The following is a 15,697-nucleotide window of genomic DNA, read 5'->3' as shown; positions in this document are numbered from 1 at the left end:
GAAAAATAATTTCCCTGTTGGAAGAAAAAAGCAGAAGTACATAGATTGAACAATATTCTTCTTTTTATTGGAAACCTGGTACACTTTGCATAACTGGAAGCCACATTCTAGCCCTCAAGTCATCCTGCTGGATATCTGAAATTAAATTATTACCATGGAATCTGCAGTTTGCCCTAACAATGATGTGTGTCGATGTGTATATGTATGTGTGCATGCATTGCAAGAGATATACTCCTCTAACCCCAGGATATTCCATGCACTTTCCTTGTGATTTCGGCTTTAATATTATTATTTTTAAAAAAGCTTAGCTGTTGTTCTGACAGACGTACAAGTAACAGTGAACCATCAATACTCTAAAACTCTGCAGTTCTATTTGACTAGACACAGCCATAGAACAAGGAATGATACTTCTAAAATGCCCTTAAAGTTCCCTTTAAAAAAAAAAACCTCTGATGTTGAATTATTATTCTACAGACTGACTTCTTAGCTATAGTCTCCCAAGGTCTCCTGAATCCTGAAACTGGGCTAGTTCCTTCTGCAGCTATGTTGCCTCCAAGATCATCCGGATATTTTTTGTTTTGAAATCCAGCATTTTATTTTATGTTTTAAAAAAGGTAGATATGTCTGCAATGAAGAAGCTCAGCGGAAACGGAGTTTCCACAAAATCAGTGGTTTACTTTGCTCTGCTGCCCAAGTTGGTCCCATTCAGAAGACTTGCTCCTGTGCATCACCTGTAGGTGTCGCTGTGGGGTCTCTTAATAAACAACAACAGCACATCTCATTGCTCAGAGAAGGGCCTGTCTCTGAAAGTTGTAAGCCAGAGCATCGCCCTAAACATCAGCAGTTCATCCAGCGCTCAGCTGTGCTTAGGGGGTAGCCTCTCTCTACCAGAAGCTGGTCATTGAGTCTCCAGTAGCTCCGTCCTTTGAAAAAGTAGAGCTTGCCGTTCTCCCAGGTTAGTGCAGCATCCAGGTGTGATGGAGCCCCGGTGAAGAGGGTGGAAATCTTCCTAGGAATATTAGCAAAATGGCTCCCCAGTTCATCCCATTGCCAGTACTCCGTATCCTGTGAAAAGAGATCAAGGAGGAATTAACACCCTTCCTAGCATTCGCAGCACTTTCATCCATTTGTCTAGAGATCCTCAAATGTTTAAGAAAAGAACCCAACCACATCCCGACAAGCCAACTTTCTATCATCATCAGTGGCTCTGCCATTATACGTTAAGAGCAGTCTTTCCTTTCTGTCACTAAGCAAAGTCTGTTCGGGGAATTGCGCAGAGGGGACGTTGACATGAACTTGCAGTTTTATATAAATAAGTATATTTTACATCTATATTTACAGCAAAGGAGATTAGTCAGACATATAGGAGCATCATGAGGTAAATGCCAGAGGATACAAAGCAGAAAGAAGAAAAAAGTGGGAAAAGAGGGAAACTCTCCCTCCGCACCCACAGCAGCCAATCACAATGTAGATTGCCTCACGCAGGAGCAAGTGGGAGAACTCTCCAACCAATCAACCACAACTATGTGTTCTGGCTGACCGCATAACCCTGCTGCTCCAGCTACTAAATTTAAATATCCTAACAAACCAAGTGGCTTCCCTTCTCCGTATGGCCTCCTCTCCAGTTCTTTCTGCAAGGCGTAGATCAGCTGTGCCTTCTCTTCTCATGCCTCTTATTAGTGACATATTCAACCTATCCTCCGTCTCTCAAGCCCCATTTTAAGAAAATATGCATTGTGCTTAGGAGAGGTAGTTCAGCTGGATGCCACATATTCTGGAACCTTCCCAATGATGGAGCCTGCCCAATTTTCTTTGCTGTAGTTGTTAAGCGAACACTGCAGTTGTTAGGTAAATGTAGTGGTTGTTAAGCAAACCATAGGTGCCATTTTTGCAGAAAACCTGGAAGTAAGTGCTATTGTTTGGTAAGAACCATCACAAACACAATCCCATGACCGCAGGCCACTGCAAACAGCCACAAAGGCAGCTTTGTTGCCAAATTCCTGAACCTCAGTCACATGACTCTGGGCCCAACGGTTGGAACTTCAAATCCAGGTCACTGAGTGAGCGGCTGTACATCAAAGACTACCTGTGTATCCCCTGGATTCAGAGAACCTCTAAACACCAGAGAATGAGGAGCAGAAGTTGCAAGGATGAACTACAAAAGCTATCTGAACCCCGAAGAAAGAACCTTCAAAGAGAAAACAATAAGTCCAGTTGCTTCCAGAAAAAAGCACTTTTGGGACAACCTGGATGCTGCTGGAGAATTTCTACAAACTGCTATCTGAACCACAATGAAGAAAACAGGTTTTTTTGACCGAAACAATGTCACATCCTGGCATATCCAGTTCATATCCTAATAATTCAGGTTTATCTCCTATATCTCCAAACTTGTATTGTTCATTTTAGAAAGCTTTTTGGTTGAAAATGACTTCTAGCTTAATGCTTCCCAGAAGTTTAAAACCTCATGGTTTGTATTTTTACCTTAAATAAGAATATCTTCTTATTTACTGGCCAATAGAGAGCAGCATCTATCTTGGCAGGGATACGAGTGAGGGGCTTAGGGTAACCGTAATCCAGCTTGAATCCCCGGTAACGCCATACTTTAGTGCCTGGTAACAAAGAAGGAATGAATACAGATTAAAAACAGACAGTAAAATATAGTTTATAATCATTAATAGCAGCTACAGAATCTATGGTCAAATCCCTGCTAGCAACTTTGTCTCCTAAAATTATCTACCCATTGTTGTGCCAATATAACAACAAAGAAAGCTGTGTATCATTTCAATAGTAGCTGAAGGAAGCCACTAGTGTGAAAATGCCCTATCCTGGAGGCAATTACATTATCTTATTATTACTTTGGAAACCTTGTGAAGAGAAAAAAAGGTATCATCATCAGAATGGAGGTGGAACATACCTTTGGAAAAATATGTTTTTATTTATTAGTATCTGATAATCCAGCGTCGCCCAGGTATTTATTTATAGGGAGAAAATGTCCGGACCAAATGTAATTTCTAATGTTGGATTTTCTCCCTTACCAGAGGGATCCCCCTTGTGGGGTACTGTGAAGTCGTTACCATGGCAACTCTACTGCACTGTACAGTAGAAGCCATTTTAAGGCACAACAGGCTGTGTCTTAACAACATACACACCAATGGTGTTAGGGGTGTCTTAGTCATCTGTGTACCAAGTTTGGTTGAAATTGCTCAAGGCATTCCAGAGTTATGGTGGAACACACACACACACACACACACACACACACACACACACACACACACACACACACACGATAAAATGAATGTGTTGCTCATCTTGCCAAGAGGTGACTTTGAGCAGCTTACAGCAAAGATACATACTTTTCTTTATAAAAAGGGATCAAGGAAGAGGAGAGGGATCATCTCAATGAACAGACCTTTGAAGAAGTAAGTGCGCCCCGTACGGGGAGAGTGCACAGCGGCATCCAGCCACCCAGGCAGCCCCTTCCATAACGTTGAAATCTTTAATGGAGGGTTAGTACCAAAATCGGTCACCATCCACACGTAATCACCATGGAAAGCATACGTTTTGTCATATGGTCCTAAACAGTAGGAGAGAAGAATTAAAAATCAATAATTGCACTCTAGTTGTTTTTTTCTTATTTCTGAAAGGACACAGAGCCTCCTCCTCCTTCTTCTTCCTGCTTCCTGCTCCCCCGCCTCCTTCTCCCCCCCTCTCTCCCCTCCTCCTCCTGCAAGAGGTAAAGCAGGAAGAGAAATCCAGAGATCTATGTGCCTCTAAGTGTTCCTGGGTCTTCTTCAAGTCCTGGATGAAGATGGATGAATGGGTCACCTAAGTTATAGACAGATGGCTTTAATCACTTGAACAACTGCTGTTTCATGGATGGTATCATTTGTACCCATATTGTTGTTTTTCAACTCTGTGACATCACTCAGAGTGATTTAGAGTAGGATGGCCACAACACACATTCAAGATTCCCTTTAGTAATCCACAGCAATTATTCATCTAACCATCGCATAAATCTCCACTCTGCAGGGCTTCTTCTGTGCCTCCCTACCCCAGCATCCTAATGGGATGGCAGGCTTCCAAGGTTTTGTACTCTTAATCAGTTTTGTTCTGCTGCTGAGTTCAAACTTGGCTTTTTTGCAAGCGATAGAAGAAAAAGCTCGGCTCTAGAAACCAGGATGAGAGCGATGGCTTACCCAACATGATAGCATCCAGATCATCTTTGCATGGGTCAGGGACTTTGCTAGGTTTCAGAGCACCTGCAGGGGCAGTAGAGAGGGCAGGGGAGGTCTCAGGTGCAGTTGTTGACAGGGTCTTCTTACCTGTATAAAAAAATTAATTTGAATTGTGAGTCAAGCCTAAAAGAAAAAAGAACAGGGAAAATAATTGGGATGAAATAAAGGGGGGGGGATATTTGTCAATGTATTTGGCTAACTACTTATCTCTTGCTACAAGTAGTCTCAACTTACGAACATTCATTTAGTGACCATTTGAAGTGATGACGGCACTGAAAAAAGTGACTTATGACCAGCCTTTGCACTTAATTACTAGTAAAGTGCCCCGTAGCCATAATTCAAGCACTTGGCAATTATCACATATTTATGACTATCACAGCATCCCATGGAGGTGTGATTGCTATTTGCGACCTTCCCAGCCTGCTTCCGACAAGCAAAGTCAATGGGGAGGGGGGGAAGGAAGCAAGATTTGCTTAACAACTGTGTGATGCAGTTAACGATGGCAGCAAAAACAAATCAGGATGACTCACTTAACAACACTTCACTTAGAGACAGAACCCAATTGCCATCGTAAGTTGAGGGCTATTGTATTACATTGATTCCATGATTGCTTTCTTAAAGTCAAAAGCTTATTGAGAAATGCATCGCGAAGAAGTCCAGGCCAATTTTGTCAACAGTCTTGGCTTCCTCTGCACATGATTTCAAAACCCCTGGATCAGATCCCTTCATTGTCATTGTGAGAAACAGATCTTGTTGCTAGGAGATGGACTAACCAGAGAAGACATGAGAACAGCCAAGAGGTCAAGTAGGAGGGTGAGAGGAAAAAGAAAGGAAAGGAAAAGAGACATTATCAGAATTCAAGGATAATAGAAAATAAACAGAGAGTTTACCCCTCCAGAAGAAGCCTTCCTTTTGGAAGACATAATGTGAAAGTTCATTATTTGTCAAGGGAGTTCTCCCTCTTCCCTATATAGAACTTTTTGTTTTACATAAAAGTGCATTGGACATACTAGGTGTAACAGGGAAATGATAAGTCTACAGCACCTAAACTTCCCAGATTATATTAATATGGGATTCAATGCAGTTATTTCAAATATTTCTAGATGCTATTCTTTAAAAATTCATAGTGGTTAAAACCTAAAACTGGACTCATAATGAAATAATGCAAACAAACAAAATTATACACACACACGCACACACACACATTACACATAACACGTATTACGCATACATATACTATGGATACACCCACTATGTCCATACCCATGACTTTGTTATCCTGCTTTTGTTTCAACTCCAACAAACTTATCACAAGCCGACCCAGAGTCAGAAACTAGCCCAAATTGTCTGTTCCCAGAAGTTTTCCCCACCTTTCCCCATAGGAATTCCAGCTGCTGTGGCCACACAAACAGACAAAGAGGACAGTGCAGCTGAGCATGTTAAGAATGCTCTTTGAGGGTCAGGCCAAAGGCCAGGATGACAGTCCTGTCCAATTGCATGCAAATCGGGACAGAGAGGTTCCCAAGGGACCCGGGGTGGTGTGCTGGGCTGCTGAGTTCCATACCATACAAGGCCTGGATGCCTTCAATGTCGTCCCGATGCAGGCGAAAGGGGGACCGATAACCACTGTAAGAAGGAGCCATGAGTGCTGTCGGGTACCGAGAATGACCCAGGCCAAGCGCGTGGCCAATCTCGTGGGCTGCTATGATGCGGAGGTTAATCCCACGGGAAGTCCCTTCTGTCCAGTACTCATCAGAATCAAAATGAACTGTTCCTAATTCTGGGATATCTGCATGGGCCAATACGTGACCTGAGAGAGAGAAAGGATTGAGTGTTAACTAAATTGCAATTTAGGCTTACGCTTGTGAAATTTTGTTTTAAAGATGGGCCTGTCTTATCTTACTAATTCCTCTGCACAACACAGAGCCCCATTTCCTCCTCCTCCTCCTCCTCCTCCTCCTCCTCCTCCTCCTCCTCCTCCTCCTCCTCCTCCTCCTCCTCCTCCTCCTCCTCCTCCTCCTCCAGAAGCACCAGCCTTCCTATGAAGCAATGCTGCTTAAAGCATGGATGCCATCAAACGTGGCAGGAGGGACATACACATATGATATTTTAACCATCATCTGGTGCATTGCCTTCTAAATGGTTGAAGACTAAGATTAGTGCAAGCCCTATGTTACAGATTCAACATGAAGATAAACACATTATAGTTGTTTAAAAATTTTATAGAGAAAACAAGACTTAGGTTAAAAACTACACAAACAAGTTGAGTAGTACTTTCAAGAAGAGTCTATAACAGCTCTAACTTCTTTGCTTATAGCAGGGGAGTCAAACTCAAGGCCTGCGGGCTGGATGCTGCCCGCGGGGTGCTTAAATCTGGTCCGTGGGGCCAGCCTGGAAATATCAAAGGACTGCCCCGCAGTGCCTCTGCCAGCCAAAATGCGCCATTGGGGGGGGGCTGCGTGTTGCCCCTCCACAGCCTATTTTCAGCCTTCCTGGCTTCCTGCAGCACTCTGCAGGGCAAAAAATGGGCCACGCGGAGGCCTCATAGGGCTTTCATTTATAATGCATCTTGGAGATGGTACAAACAGTTACTTATCACTCTACTATATTATATCCCTTTTTATTCTGTGAGATAAACATTTGCAAATACACGCAGTGAGTGCCATAGTTGAGGGAAAATCAAACCCAGGTGTCCCCAGTCACAGTCCAGTTTCCAACCATACTTGCTTACAATACTCTACTTCTATCAATAAAGCAAAATCAAGCTTGTCATCTATCACATCCTTGCCAGCTGCTCCACCCAGTTTCTCATCCAAACTCCAGCCAGCTCCCCCTCCCTCTTCCCCAGCCCTGCTTCGGTCCATACCGGGCCCATCGAAGGACCGTGAGCAAGTCCAAGGATTAGAACCATGGAAGGACAGGCGGATGTCAGCACGGCCAGTCCGCACCTCCTGGAAAGTGAGCTGGGTCACATCACTCCAGTACTTGAATGCTGTCTGGATTGCAGTGCGTGTGGCAGGGATCCCCAAGTCTTTGCTGTAACTGTAGATCCTGTAAGTTAGGTGCTTCTTTTGCCAGCGACCTGTGGAAGGAGGCACAGAACCAGAGGGATCAATAACTGAGCTCTGGCTCCCCTACAGTAACAAGGCAGGATGAAGGTTGGGAGAATCACAGCCTTTCAGTGAATCCTAAAAACAAACACAAGAAGGAGACATCACTACTTTAAAAGTTTGTGTAACAGCTCTCTCTCCTTCTCCCTCCATTCCTCTCTCCTTCTCTTCTCCCTCTCTCTTTCGGAAGAGTGAAATCTAAATGGAAATCCTGAAACAAAAAAAGACCAACATGGAGCCTCATAGGAACTGTTACTGTTACCTGTGTTTCTCCAAAAATAAGACAGGGTCTTATTTTGGGGGGTTCCAAAATAAGCACTAGGGCTTATTTTCTTATTTCCCCCCCCCATGTGTGGGAGGCTCACTTCTTCTGTTTGCTCGTGGCTGCAACTGAGCAGGATGCGGAGCAACATGCCGGGGCCTGTGACCACAAGGCGGGGATGGAACTGCCCCACACTCCCTGCACTGGCTTACCTCAAGGCCCCCTCAGCCAGGCCATCCATGCCTTGACATCTGCCTCACCTCACGGCCGTGGTACACCACTCGGCCTCCTGCTCTGTTATGGTTATGGCTGTGAGCAAACAGAAGTGGGCCAGTGGCCATGTAGACTCCTGCTACAAATGGCTGCCAGTGCTGCTGGCACAAGACAGGTGTCAGAATGTGGATGGCCTGACTGCGGGGGCCCTGAGGTAAGATGGTGTGGAGCATGTAGGGTAGCTCCATTCCCCCTGCCTTGCAACACAAGCAACCAGAATGGGTGGGCAGTTGGCAGAGTAGGCTCTTAAGTAGAGCTTATTTTGGTGGGGAGGGGGGTAGTGCTTATATTAGGTGCATCCATAAAACATGCCAGGTCTTATTTTCAGGATAGGTCTTATTTTTGGGGAAACAGGGTACTTGGAAATATACCCTAAACTAGAGAAATGTATTGGACTTACTTTTTTAGTCATCATGAGTAAAACTAGCTTTCCAGGCCATTACAACCACAACAACTACAAGCTGGCCCTAATTCCTACTTTAGGTCAGAGCTACATGCCCACTCCTTTCATACTAAGCATGGGTGGAGTGGGTAGACTAATTCATTAATCTTGGCTTTGTGCATCTCTTTGCTCAAACATATCAGCTCAAAGTAGATTCAAAAATACTTCCAGGCAAATCCAAAATCAGCCTTTTGAGACAGGCCTAGTTAAAGACCAGACACCGCAGGAATGCCAGAAAAGCATTTTCATTTTTGTTTGATATACACTAACAAAAATCTTGAAAGCCTGCCCAAACCCTTCACTGCTCCTTTTCAAGGACAAAAGAAACTCAAGGTAGATTTTCTCTGAATCTCTTTCTCATCTTTCTACTTTCTCGGGGCACAGCATCTCTCCCCACCCCTTCTTAAATTCTTCTACATCTGGGGATCTTTAAAAGGGAAGACATCCAAATTCTGGAGAGTTTCTCCATGGTCAATTATCTTTCACTGCAATATGCAACTGCTTTATATTTTCTTGATGAGTTAATAGTTTTGCCTGGCTAGGATAGAGACTATTGCAAAATTCCTGGGCCATAAGATAATTGGGAAAATGGAAAGACTTCATGGAAAAGACAAGGGGGAATTTTTCTCCATATTACATCCCGAAAATTACCTAGGCTTGTCCAGGAAGTCTCTGTAAACTCAGCATGACACACTTTTGATCACTGGCACTGATGATGTCATCTATTCTGGTTAAGAAAACTTCTGCAAGAAAACAACTAAGGGAGTTCCAAGGACGCCTCATTTCATCCCTGAGCTACAAATATTCTCCTTTATTGTTTTTTTATCAGTTTACATGGAGGAAATTCACAGCAAGTGAAAGTCTTACAGTAGAAATGATTGCCTGCTAGTTCTCGACTGAGCCCAAATTTCTGTTGCTACTGTTGAGACAATTAAGTGAGTTTTCTCCCATTTTACCACATTTGTCACCATTGTTAAGTGAATCATTGCAGATATTAAGTTAGTAACGCAGTTGTTAAGTGAATCTGGCTTTCCCATTGACTTTGCTTGTCAGAAGGTCACAAAAGGTGGTCACCTGACCCTGGGACACTGCAACCATCATAAATATGAACCAATCACTAAGCAGACTTGTGTTTTTTTTCACTTTGGTCTCAGTATTCCATATCTAAAATGAAAATGATCTCTAAAACTGCAAAATGTCTTTCCTAGCCTGATCTTTTCTAACACAGCTCTAATATTTTTAAGAAAACAGGGAGAAAATAAACTTGTAGGAATAGGAATATTCTTTACTGGCCAAGTGTGGTTCGATACACAAGGAATTTGTCTCCGGTGCATAAGCTTTTGGTGTACATAAAAAAAAATCAAAGTGGTAAGTAATAGATCATAAATCATAAGGTACAATCTTAAATCACAAGATACAAACAACATGTGATAAATCATAAGATACCAATGGAGAAGGCAGTAGGAAAGATGAGAAAGATGAGAAGATGTAGCTGCCATCATAACTGAGACGGGAAGGCATCATCATGAAAATTGCTGTAATCCATCAATTACAGATTTTACTAGCTTACTGGGTGCCTTTGATTATAGCCACCTGCTCTTAGAGACTTTCCAGCTCTTTGCTGATGATTATAATGTTTAGAGAGCATACAGAAGCCTCTTAATACTTATTTTCTCCAAACTGAAAAGAACTTCAACATCCACCAGAATCCTTTGGCAAGTGATGGCTTGGGAAAGAGGCTAAGTCTTATCTCCCTTGCTTTAAGTAAGATAAGAAATAGTAGTACCTTACCTTATCAGCCCCAGGAAGACTTAACAATGAGATAAATCCTCCTTTGAACTGAACTGAAAAATTGAATCACGTCTTGTCAAGAAATAAAAAAGGGGCCATTGATTTCATTTCCTAGGAAACCACATGGATTCCTACCTTACTCATACAATATTGGTTTGTCCCTGCAAAGCGTGGATATACAGGTAGCCCTCCACTTGGAAACAAAATCGGGACCAGGATTTTTGTTGTTGAGTAAGACACTTGTTAAATGAATCGTGCACATTTTGCAACCTTTTCTGCCACGGTTGTGAAGTGAATCACTCCTGTTGTGAAGTAAATCGGGTGTTCATTAAGTGAATCTGGCTTCTCCCACTGACTTTGCTTGCCCAAAGCTGAGAAGGTAGCAAATGGGGTCACGTGAAACCAGGATCCTGCGACTTTTGTAAATATTTGCCAGTTTCCAAGCACCCAAACTTTGATTATAGGACTGTGTGGGTGCTGCAATGGTTATAAGTATGAGAAGCAGTTTGTAAATTATTTTTTCATTACCATTTTACTATTGCATGGTCACTAAACAAATGGCTGTAAGTTGAAGACTCCCAGTAGTATTAGGTACACCTCCTTCATAGGTCTTTTGTGGGCAAGATTGTACAGGTAGTCCTCAGCTTACAACAGTTCCTTTAGTGACTGTTCAAAGTTACAACAGCACCGAAAAAGTGACTTATGATTGTTTTTTGATAGTTATGACTTTTGCAGCACCTCCATTGTCACGTGATCAAAATTCAGATACCTGGCAATTGTTTCACACTTATGACCTTTGCAGTGTCCCGGGGTCATGTGATCCCCTTTTGCGACCTTCTGACAAGCAAGTCAATGGGGAAGCCAAATTCACTTAACAATGGTGGCAAGAAAGGTCGCAAAATGGGGCAAACCCCACTTAACAAGTTTCTCACTTAGGAACATAAATGTTGGGCTCAATTGTGGTCGTAAGTCAAGGACTACCTGTATACAGTATAGAAAGCCACGCTCCATTAAAAGCCCCAATAACAAAAACTTGCACTGTAGAATTGTAAAAGAGTGTCCAGCACTCTTTTCTATTCTAGCTTTACTGAGTTTTAACTATCTCCCAATTAACCACCCAGTATTCTATATTCACTGAGCATGCTCAGTCTACATTGCTCTATCTTACAGGATTTGTCCATGTATTACAATTTATATGTTGCTCACTCCAACAAGGCTCTAAGTAGCTGGCAAAGAAAACACCAAATATTCTTGAATGACATTCATAAGCCAAATATAAATAAAACAACAGTGCCCTGAGGAACACACACACACACAAACACAAAATCCCCAGCAGGTGTGCCGCTTGTCACCAATCTACTCCAAAATTCTTTGGAAGGACCACATTTTAATGACTTTCTGAAAAACCAGCGGGATGGGAGCCAGTTTAATCTGGGGAGGGACATCATTCAAAGAAGAGGGACAGCAACAAAGGAAGATGTTCCCTCAATTGAGAGTGTCTGGCTCAGGTTCCTCCCCCCCCCGCTATTTTGGAAGACCTTGTGACTCCCACCAGGGTGATAGTTCCCCTTTGTGTGCGAATGTGCCATTTGGGCTACATAAGAGCATCTGAAAAAAGGTGTGATTTCTCTATTATGCATATTCCAACATCAGAGAGGCTTTCGATTTGAACACAGGGCCCTGCAGCAGAATTCCCAAGGATGAGATATGCATCTCAGGGCAACTGGAGTCCCTTTCTTGCACCCTTTAATAATCCTTCACCCTTTCCCCATACCCAGGCCTTCTGCGGGAACTAGATCTGCCCAAATGCCAGCCACCTGGCCTTCAGAAAACAAGTGGAAGGATGCTCACCCAAGAGGCGATATTTGAGGGTCCTTTCATTGAAGGGGTCATCCACACCACAGCGGGGCTGCCTCATCTGGGAGAGGGTTGCCATGTCCACCTGCCCAGTGGTTGGCAGTCCTGAAGCAAGCTGAAAAGCTCTGTTGAACCAGAAACAAGAGGGAGGAAAGAATACACACAGTGATTGGCATTATCCAACATGCGGACTCTGGTTTACTTAAATCACCAAGTTCCCCAGGTTGCAGGACACTCAACTCATTGCCCCGACCCCCCAGTAGCCTAAGATGTGCTGGGCTTGTCTGTGGTTCCAGTGTGCCTCCCTCTCCCCAAGTGAGACTGCTGACAGGACATCCCAAAGTTTTAGCATGTTTTCCTGAAATATATTTCAGATTTAATATCCCTGGGGCTCTTCATTTTACCTCAAAGCAACCTCGATCTCCTCTTCTGTGAACTTATGTGAGACCCGTTCTAGCGGCTGCTGTAAGTATCCAAACTGCAGCAGGAAATCCTGAAACAGGGAAATAAATTGTAAAGGTAAGCTCACCCACCCTCCCAACATTACTGGAACACAGAAAGTCCTAGCAAGCTTGGTGTAGAAATACAGAGCCAATGGTGCTTTTTCAAAAGGCAACTGGACTTCCTTTGTTTTTACCTGAAGACATTTCTCTTCTTATCCAAGAAACTTCTTCGGCTCTTCAGTCGAACAGAACTGAAGAAACGTCTTGGATGAGAAGGGAAACGTCTTTAAGGAAAAACAAAAGAAAGTCTAGCTGCATTTGGAAAAAAGCACCTTTGGGGCAACCATGACCTGGATGACTGAGAATCCCAGTAGACAAATACAGAGCCAGTTTGGTGAAGTGGCAAAGGTGTTGACCTAGAAACCAGGAGACTGTGAGTTCTACTCCCACCTTAGGCATGAAAGCCAGCTGGGTGACTTTGGTCCAGTTATTCTCTCTCAGCCTAACCCACCTCACAGGGTTGTTGTTGTGGGGAAAACAGGAGGAGGAAGGAGTAATATGTATGTTCTTTACCTTGAGTTACTGATAAAGTAATGAAGGTGGGATGAAAATCTAATAAATAAAGATGACCTTGATGAAGATAGGGAGGAGCCATTACCAAGGCAAAAGGGGTTGAAGCATTTTTAAAGGACAGAACAACAAGACAACATTCAGAATTAGCTCAAGTGTACACCTCCCTAGTCCTTTATGAAGAGAGGAGGAGGAGGCTGGACACAATCAGACTTGCGAGATTGTGTTATTATAACCAATCTCAACTTCTTTTGGAGTGATTTCTGGATCCATTCCACCTAAAGGGGTTGACATTGAGTAACCTCAATGAGGTAATTTCTCTCTGTGCAAATCAACGCTAGATTTTGCAGGCCGCAGACCTTCCTTTTTCCAAATCTATTTGGGTACCCCTCCTGTCTTCAAGTGAATGGAGATAGCAAATAGCACAAATGCTAGGAGTTCTCACGCAGACCCACATTTCAGAGGATAATCCTCAATAGCCCCTTTGTTCTTCCCAAAGCATTATGTCTCTCTCACAGATACATTCACACTCGTGTAACCGTTGCTACATTTTGTGGCATGCACACATTATTATAAATAGCACGCTGCTGCTTCCTTGATCCCTCCCTGATCAAGCCAGATTCTTTTGCTGTGAGCCAAAATTGCGCCCTTGGTTGTACAGTACCACAAAACTCCTCAATCTGCCATTTCAGCTCATCGCAAGTGAGTCAGCCATTCATTTTGCCACAAGAACGGAGTCCGTGATAAATTGAGTCAACATGGATTAAACCGGGCAGATGAAACCCGAGAATCATGAAAAGCCAGGAAGATAGACTCAAGTCTGAGACAGAAGTGAAGATAGATACAACTAAAATAAAAATGAAGACTGGTTGAATTCACCCATTACTCTAAGCCAAAACAAATGTACCAGGTAATGGCTTATTACAATACCTGAACCCTATCAATGCAATCTTTATCCACCCAGTTTCATATATTATTTTTTGTTCTTGAATCAAGGTCTAGGTAATGATTAGATAGATAGATAGATAGATAGATAGATAGATAGATAGATAGATAGATTATCTATCTATCTATCTATCTATCTATCTATCTATCTATCTATCTATCTATCTAATCATTACCTAGACCTTGATTCAAGAACAAAAAATAATATATGAAACTGGGCGGATAATATTGTATCCTTCTATACTGTATACAGGTAGTCCTTGACTTACGACCACAATTGAGCCCAACATTTATGTTCCTATGCGAGAAACTTGTTAAGTGGGTCTTGCCCCTATCTATCTATCTATCTATCTATCTATCTATCTATCTATCTATCTATCTATCTATCTATCTATCTATCTATCTATCTATGCAGGCAGGCAGGCAGGCAGGCAGACAGACAGACAGACAGACAGACAGACAGATAGACAGACATATAATAGATAGACAGACAGAGAAAGAGAGAGCAAGAGAGAGAAAGAGAAAGACAGATACCGTTGAAAAATCTTTCTCCAATCTTTTCTGCAGGACCAGAAAGAAACATTTCTGACTAGCCATGTTGGCAGAACATCTATGTATGGCTAATTCAATCATGTCTTATTCACTTAATCTTGTTTTCTAGTTAACACAAAGCATGCTGACTTATTCATAGCAGCACACATCCCTACTAGAGTTAGACTTGGCTGTTTTGCCAGTAAAAGTTCTACTCCCCATGTTTTGAAAACATTATAGTTTTAAAAAGCTCTGGAATAAAAGCATCTCTATTTGGGAAAAGGATACATTGGGGATTGAAGTCCGAGGAGAAGGAAGAAAAGCCTGGGGAGATACAGGTCAGGCCAGAGAGTGAGCTCTTCCCACCCTTCTTGTCTCCTCCTGACTGTCCACCATACATAGGCTTCTGCTCTTCCATCAAAGGTGGGGGGACTCTGGGCCCAACCTACCAGGGCTTCATCCTCTTCCATGCTGTGGAGAGCAGCCCCCTTGGCCGAGAGGACCCAGGCGAAGAGCTGGAAGAACAGAGTCAGCCACGGGAGCTTCATGTCTGGTTTCCTCACACGCCAAGCCAGAGGCAGCTCTTCAGCACTGCTCCCCAAGAAGATCCACAGAGCACTTCAACAGCTGCTTCCCACTCTGGATTTCAGGCCAAGCAAATCAGAACCTCGTTCTCCACCGTCTCTCTTTCCCTCCAGCCCAAGTTTTGCTCTGCCCTCCTTGATCCCTCAATCCATCGTATCTTCCCTCCCCTTTCCAAAGTTTATAAATCAGGCCAAACAGTGGAGTGAGTCACTTCCAACAGAAACATGTTGCAACCACAATACCCCCCCCTTTTTTTGCAGAATATTAACTCTTTGCAGAATAAACTTTCTCTTAAAGTGACAGCTCCTTGTGTGGGGACCTTCTTTAAACTGGTCAGCTTGATGACCCTCTGGTTCCATGGTCTGTACAACAGCATGTGGTTCAGAGGCCGGAATGAGGCCCAGGTTGTTTTCTCTGAAAATGCTTAGTTGCTAGACTAAAAGGAAAAATCTGGGAGAAAAATCGCTTTAATTACACAGCTTGTTTTAATCAAATCCAGAGATTCTGTTCCTTTGGAGAAATATAGCAATACCAGAAATGAAGCCCATGCAAAAGTCTGCCTAGGAATAGCAGGCCAATTCAAGCCTTTCCTTGATTCTTGCTTCCTTCCTCCTGTTACGAATCCCCCCTAAACGAAGAGCAACGCTAATTAG

The 15,697-nt window shown here is 43.1% G+C and overlaps 1 protein-coding gene across 1 annotated transcript; it reads right to left on the bottom strand.

The window, feature by feature from the left end:
• Positions 1 to 44: 44 nt before the first annotated feature.
• MMP19 (matrix metallopeptidase 19) lies at positions 45 to 15,218 on the bottom strand. Its single transcript, XM_014060181.2, has 9 exons — positions 14,909 to 15,218; positions 12,375 to 12,463; positions 11,965 to 12,095; positions 7,102 to 7,317; positions 5,800 to 6,045; positions 4,197 to 4,322; positions 3,410 to 3,574; positions 2,482 to 2,609; positions 45 to 1,065 (listed from the first exon to the last, which is right to left on the bottom strand). The coding sequence occupies exons 1-9, from the start codon at positions 15,005 to 15,007 to the stop codon at positions 838 to 840; spliced, it is 1,428 nt and encodes a 475-aa protein (XP_013915656.2). The 5' UTR covers positions 15,008 to 15,218; the 3' UTR covers positions 45 to 837.
• Between the last annotated feature and the right edge of the window lie 479 nt (positions 15,219 to 15,697).

Source organism: Thamnophis sirtalis, unplaced genomic scaffold, assembly GCF_051295495.1.
Source record: "Thamnophis sirtalis isolate CommonGarterSnake01/CBP01778 unplaced genomic scaffold, rThaSir2_p1.2 scaffold_3, whole genome shotgun sequence".
NCBI lineage: Eukaryota > Metazoa > Chordata > Lepidosauria > Squamata > Natricidae > Thamnophis > Thamnophis sirtalis.
Note: the sequence above shows the minus strand (reverse complement) of the source record. Positions and strands in the feature narration are given on the sequence as shown.